At 39.5% G+C, this 7,242-nt stretch overlaps 1 protein-coding gene across 1 annotated transcript in view; it reads left to right on the top strand.

The window, feature by feature from the left end:
• Window positions 1–387: 387 nt before the first annotated feature.
• The window catches only part of efna3a (ephrin-A3a), a 103,594-nt gene continuing 96,739 nt past the window's right edge, over window positions 388–7,242 (top strand). The window contains exon 1 of the mRNA XM_067361441.1: window positions 388–497. Coding sequence (XP_067217542.1) covers window positions 388–497 — 110 coding nt within the window. The remainder of the gene's footprint in view (window positions 498–7,242) is intronic.

The raw sequence follows: 7,242 nt of genomic DNA, 5'->3' as shown, positions 1-7,242 counted from the left end.
CTGCCGCTGAAGACGTAGGCTACTTTCTCCTTGTAATCTCAACCGACAGTTTATCGTACCAGTTTTCTTCTCTTGTGGAGGATTTTGTCTCAGAAAGGAATTATTCAGTTACTTGTTCCAGTAAATTCCAACAGACCTGCTCAGGATGCCTTGGATGAGCGTCTCTCTGCCATGGAGTTGCATTCGGGAAAGCGCGAAGCTCTCTGACTGAACAAACTAGCCGTACTGCGGCACGGCTTCGCAAAATAAACGCTTTGCTACTGTCTGACCACTTGCTGAGTCGCAGGAATGTTGTAAAAACCGCTAGTTTTGCGTTGGACTGGGGGACTGAGAGTCGAAGAAGGCGAAGAGACCACAGCAGGTGCACGTGAACGCAGGAATATTATAATGGCTCTCGCGGCGGTTTCCCTCTACCTTCTCGCGCTTGCCTGGACGAACTTGCGCCCGGTCCACGGGAACAACCGCCACGCCGTTTACTGGAACAGCTCAAACATCCAGTAAGTGGGTTCATAAGTTTTCTACGTCGGATGTGCGGAGATTTAGGTCCCGTACGACGGTTAACACGTAGAGATCGAGGGAGAAAAGATAGGAGAATCTCACGAATACATGTCCGGGACATATTTACACCAGAGAATCACAAGAACAGAACTAGAATTTCCCCCTCAAAGCACAATTGAGATTTTGTTTAATATGACTTTTAATGCCAATTAAGCACATTTTCATGCCAGATTTGAATTAATGCGTAATTTGACCGGAATTATATTTGTCAGACCATTCTTGTAGGCTTATATTTTTCAAAATGTATAGCCTATATATATATATATATATATATATATATATATATATATATATATATATATATATATATATAAACCAATTGATTTATTTATAATTATTTTGGGGTGACGCATAACCCGAACATTTTCTTGACAGGTTTCGTGAGATTTATCTGAGAGTTTTGATTTAGGGGACAACTGTCTGGTCACGTGCTGTACATTTCGACTTGTGCGCTGAGGAAGTTGATGAAGTGGCTCCTGATTGAGACGTGTTTTCTTCAGCCTCCAGACTGATTTATTTCTTTTACTATCACAGGTTTTGATTGTGTGGATTGTGTGCTGACAGTTGATAATTCACATTACCTGACAGCCGATACTGGATAGCTAAATAATCCGAGAGGAAAATCAGTATGGTGCCTTTTTTCTTCACCTTTTTTTTTTTTTTTTTTTAAATCTCGCCTCAGATCTTCTTCTTCTCCCTTGCTGCCCTGTTCTCTAGAAGAGCTTCTATACTGTAGCCTTTCTTCAGTTTAATTTCTTTTGTCTGTAATTACAAGAACTGTAGTGGTGATGAATGAGAAGTCTTGTGCCTTTAGTGTTATTATCTTAAGATTAATCACATTTATCTCTCCTCTGATAAAAGGGAGGGCGAGCAGCTCCTCCCTCCTCCCCCCACCTCACGTCTATTTGTATTCATCTCATCCACTTATCTCCTAGCTATATTCTGCTTACCCGCTCTCTTCTCGTCTTCTGTATCACTTTCAGTGGTCTTTTTTTTGCTGTATTCCCCTCTTTCATCTCAGTATTGATATGCATCACTATATGTGATGGAAATAGCATGGAAATATTTCTCATATTCAAACTGGGGGTCAGAGTATATGGCATGAATGTCAGCGAGCATTGCACTCTAAACATGGTCACAGCATTACTCAAAAACCTCTAGAGCAAACTATGGACCCAACAAGCACCAGCTGCAGCAGAAATTAAGTGTGTAAGTGTGTGTATTTGTGTGTAGAAAAGATGAGAAGAGCCTCATTAATACCCAGGTCCTCATTATCTTAACCGCAGCATCTTCAAAGTGCACAGCAGTCACACGTTTCCCTGTGTGTCACATTCTGTTGATACTGTTATCTATTACCTTTAATTATCCTTTTTGTTTGAACGCAAGTTTTGGTTAGATGTCTACAGATGTCTGCTTATCTTTATTTATACAGCTAGGTATAAAGTGGGCTGTATAGAATAATTTCATTCATTTTGTTGCATCGGTAGTATTAATTATTTCTAAAGGGGTGGTTGATTATGATTTCACTTTTTTAGTTAGTGTGTAATGTTGCTGTTTGATTATAAACAACATCTGCAAAGTTACAACGCTCAAAGTTCAATGCAAAGGAGATATTTTCTTTTACAGAAATTGCTTTTTAAGGACTACAACAATTGGCTGATAGAGACTACAACAAGCTTCTTCCTGGGTTGGTGACATCACATATCCCAAAATTTACACAAACCCTGTCCCTAAAAACATGCAACAAAGGAGGCGAGGCCTTGTTGGGCTGCTTTAGAGAAGAGGAAGAGTTGTTGTAGTAGAGTGTTGTTGCCATGCCGACATTTTACACCGGACATGCTTCACAAACGAGGGTCAATTGAACATTGGATTTGCACAAAAAATTAACATGATGGCACATGCTAGTCGGTGAGCTGAATCAACTCCACAGCAACTACATAAATGGATCCACTAACCATTCAGAAACATACAGTTGCATTCTAAAAGTTTTAACTTCTTCCTGAGTCTCTCCATCAGTGTCCGACTTTGGTTTGAACAATGTAATGTTGAACACTGTTACATTTTGACTGCGTGAGATTCTCCAGCTTTGTTTTTGTTGAGCAACCAAAGCATGAGCTGTTAAAGCTCCACCCTCTTCTGGAAAGGGGGCCGGGAGCAGCAGCTCATTTGCATTTAAAGGGACGCACACACAAAAACGGCGTGTTTTTGCTCACACCCAAATAGGGGGAAAATTTGTCAAGCTATAATAAATTATCTGTGGGGTATTTTGAGCTTGAAACTTCAGACACATTCTGGGGACACCAGAGACTTATTAAATATTGTAAAAGGGGCATTATAGGTCCCCTTTAAATTGTGATATATGCAGTAGAGAATAGTGAAAGGTTTGTGTATGTTAGATACGAAAGAAAAAAAGTGAAATATACTTTGAGGTTCTTTGAGTCTTGGCAGGTGCATGTCTTTCTGAAATATAGCTATTTATGAGAATTAGTAATGTTTTAGCGGTTATTGTTGGTATTAATGTTTCGTGTTCAGAACTCAGTGTCAGGGTGTTTGTACCTACATGTCTCTGTTAGTACAGAGTCTATTTCTACTCCCACACTGGGAGAAGATCTGTAAAATAATGCGTAAACTGACCCAGATTGCAGGTAGCCGAGGAACTCTCTGAGGCCTTACAGCATGAATACTGATCCCAGATCAGTCCTGAGAGGCTTAAAGCTTCGGGCCACACACTACTCAGAAAGCGCATGCAGGCTTGGTACAAACTGGAGCAACAATCTCCCAACCAACCGGTTCCCATGAGCCCCTCAAGGGCATGAGAGTGTTTATGGCCCAGTGGGTTGTCACAGTTCTAGGTGAGACCCTCCTTTTGCAGTGAGCCTAACGCTTGGTCTAGCTGAGGTAGACGAGTTAGCAGTGGAGCCGGTAGAGCACTTTATGTGGGCTAACGTAACCAGGATCACTCTCACTTCGCATCCTGGTACTCACATCGCCGAGACAGATAAAAGAGCAGACTGATAAAAGCGCTTTCATGGATGCGGCGAGAAAACCTTGCTCATGGAGTCTGTTTGAAATTTCACTGTAAAGTCAAGTGAATAGAGGATCATCAATCATGTGAGATGATGCGTCTGGGGAAAATGCCACTTCTGGAAGAAGTCAGAAAGAATGCGACTGCTGGTGTAATATGACAGAAATTCGCATGGAGTTCTTCAGATATGTGTAAACAACTGAAACAAACATTTATAGGTAGATGTGGGCGATATGGCAAAAATATCACAGCATGATAAAAAAAAAAATTGCGATTTTATTACGATTTTTTCATGTTTGTTTCACTATTTCGTAAGTGACTGAACAGGACAGCCAAACTGCCTAACAAGGTAACAAAATATAAAAGAAAAAGAATGACAGACCTTTTAGGCCTAAGTAGGGGTGAACGAAGATAAAAATATTTATTTTATTGGTTTATATTTGTTATTACAAATAACAACACAAAAACAAAGATGCACATTACAAATACAATATAATATACAAATGATATTGTGCTTTATTTTTTCAGTAGGTGTAATAACAGTAGTATTCAAGAAATTGAATAAAAAAATGTAAAAACAAAATACTAGACTTCACTGAATAAATTATATACACTGATTCCTATTAAAGATACTGAAGTTATTCAGTGAAGAGCAGTAAGTGATCTTCTCTTGGTTTTTTTGTTCTTTGATTGACATTAATGACAAGCAGCAGCAAATTAACTAGGCTGCTGTCACTTTAAGACCATGCACGGATCTAATATACAGTTAACGTTCACTTAAGAGATAATAAACTGTGTTTATTTAAGTCTTGTGTGTATTTGACAGTTTCAGCGCAATAAGACGGGAAAGATAACGTAGTTCAGTACTCACACGCTGTTTGAAAGGTTTTAGTAAAAAACGCATGTCAGAACAGTGTGCGAATAAACTGTTTAACCGACAAGGCTTTAAAACGCAAATCAATTTTCATGATTGTGAATAACTGCAATGTCATGTGAGTCTAACTCCACCTCTGCGTTAACGTGATGTAAATGTACGTCGCATCATACAGTATGTTGGGACAAAGGCGCCAGAACTTGCACTGTAGCACGATACTACAATATTTCTTAAAAAGCAGATCGTGGAGACATTTTAATTGTCCACGATTAAAAATCGCGATATCGCACACCCCTGTGTAAAGGGTGTTGATTCGGATGGTGAGGATGAGTCAGTAGCACACGGCTGGGCTTTGATTGCATCTGCACGGCCCCATTAGGAGGCAACGCTCTCAGCTTTTGCTGGCACTGGCACTGCAACCCAAGCTCATTACAGCTGTCCCAGCTAATGGAACACACACTCACACACAAAGTCATTTAGTTGCGTTCTGTCCAACGCACACGCAAAGTCCCTTGCAAACAAGTATGCATACTAATGTACTTTATGCGGATCAAACTGACTTGTAAGCTGAATGAGAAGAACATTCATGCACACGAGTGACAGGAAAAATCCAACCTTTATACACACACACACACACACACACACACAGACACACACATTAAATCATTGCTGCTCCCAGGTTCTCAGCTAATTAGCAAAGTTTGATGTGGAACATGTGTAGCTGAGCAAGGTGGCCGTAGGGTACATTTCCTGTGGCGGCATGGCCTCTTGCACCCAGCACCAGGTTGGTGTCAAGGCCCAGTATCAGAGCAGGGGCCTTTAATTGGTCAGCCTCTGTCAACATGATGATAACAAACGAGAGCCCTGCTCTCAGCTCTAGGCTAGGCAACGGTGAAGGGCTTATGTAAAGGGAGATTTACCTAAGAAGAAAGACAAAATGAAATGTAATATGTGCTGAGAAAGAACGAACATACAGGCTGCAACACTGCGACCTTTAAGAGCTGGGTCAAATGAATTTGAAACTTGCTTTTAGTGAATTTATTCTCACTTGTGGTGTGTTGCTGAATTCAATTTTTGTTACTGTAATTGTTTACCCCTGAAGTAGCTATGAGACCTGATGACTTGATTGTTCAGCTAAGGCCCTGATTTACTAAAAGTCTAATTATATTTTCGAACATAAAATAAGAAATTAATTGAGTGGCCCTGAAAAGTATTTGGAGAGTAAGGTCATACTTAAAAATTAATAAATATCAATATACTGTGACATGTCAAACCAAGTTGCATTTGATAGCACACCTTTTTTTTATTTAAAGCAAAATAGTTAACAAAGTTTACAAGTTTGTTTTAAAATATTAAAACAAAATGAAGACAAATATTTGGATACTTTAATGTTGTCATTACATTTGTTCAACTTGTTTATAGTTAATGTGATGAATGACACCTGTGATTGCGATGCTAAAACATGTTTGAAGAGAAATAATTGTTATATTCTGTTACTCTGGGGAGGAAAAACAATCAAATCGATAGATTCATAGATTTAAAAAAATCTATTAATCTATCAATTTTAATCGTTAGTTTCAGCTAGAGTTGCCAAAAGTACCGAGTTTGGTACCAATTCCGTACTGAAATTTTAATAATGTGACGCTTTGAGCGCTGTTGAGCGGATTGGTAAACACCTCTGATTGGCCATTGTGTTCACACACTCTTCAGATATGTCTGTGATTAGCAAAAATGACCAATGCACGGGAGTTTGGGGAAATTGAGAGCAGGAGAGTTTGAAAAGCATGCATCTATCAGCGTACTGGTCCGCGTTAGATGGCTGCTCTCAAATGCTCCCATATGTATCTGTGTAAGCGCTCTGTAAAGAGTGCCATTGATGACTATTTACAACATGTTTTTGAAGCGTTGATCATTGAAGCCAATCACAGACATATCCGATGAGCGCATGAACACAATGGCTAATCAGAGGTGTTTACCAATCCACTCAACATTCTACACTAAAACTAAAATTTCAGTACCGACTTGGTACCGAAGTCAGTGCTTGTTTTGACAACTCTAGTTCTAGCCCTAGTTTGAACCCTAAAAAGCATACTATAACTATTTTTAAAATGGGTAATTGTAATCTGTTTTAATCTTTTGGTTCTCTTTTTCAGGTTTTATGTCTAGTGCACATCTCTCCTCCAGTATGTGCAAGATTTGACTGACTTATTCTGTTGATGTATCAACATGCATGTATATGCATGTGTGTATATGTATGAATTACAGCACTTCTCATGCCTCCTTAGGATGAATCACATTGTTGTGTTCCTTATTTATAAGTTGCATCAGATAAACATCTGCTAATGGCGAATTCACACTGCGTGATTTTAGGCCCGATTTTCACTCGCCCACAGATTTTGTGCAGACAAATGTCCGAAAGTTATAGACCAGCATCTTCCCAACCATTTCCTCCTCCATAATCTTTTTTTTCTTTTTCTCCTTTTTGCTGCAAATTAGCACACACACAATTGGATAGCAAGTTTCTTGCGGGCTAACATTTTTAATAACAATTCCAGTCTCACATGTGACCTTGCGTTATTTCCTTATCACTTCTCGCGTGTGTTTGGTTGTGAAAAGTAGTTTGCGGACCAGACAGAGGTGTCAGCAATTCTTCCTATTGTAAAGTCATGCAATGTGAAACCCCCTGTCGCTGATCCATTGTGCAGTGTGCACACAGCAGAGACTGAACGCTACCCCTAATAGTCATGCAGTATGAAAAGAACAGTGATCTGACGATTTTGAAAAT

This window comes from Chanodichthys erythropterus, chromosome 15 (genome assembly GCF_024489055.1).
Source record: "Chanodichthys erythropterus isolate Z2021 chromosome 15, ASM2448905v1, whole genome shotgun sequence".
NCBI classification, from domain to species: domain Eukaryota; kingdom Metazoa; phylum Chordata; class Actinopteri; order Cypriniformes; family Xenocyprididae; genus Chanodichthys; species Chanodichthys erythropterus.
The sequence above is the reverse complement of the archived record's forward strand: the minus strand, read 5'-3'. Positions and strand labels throughout refer to the sequence as shown.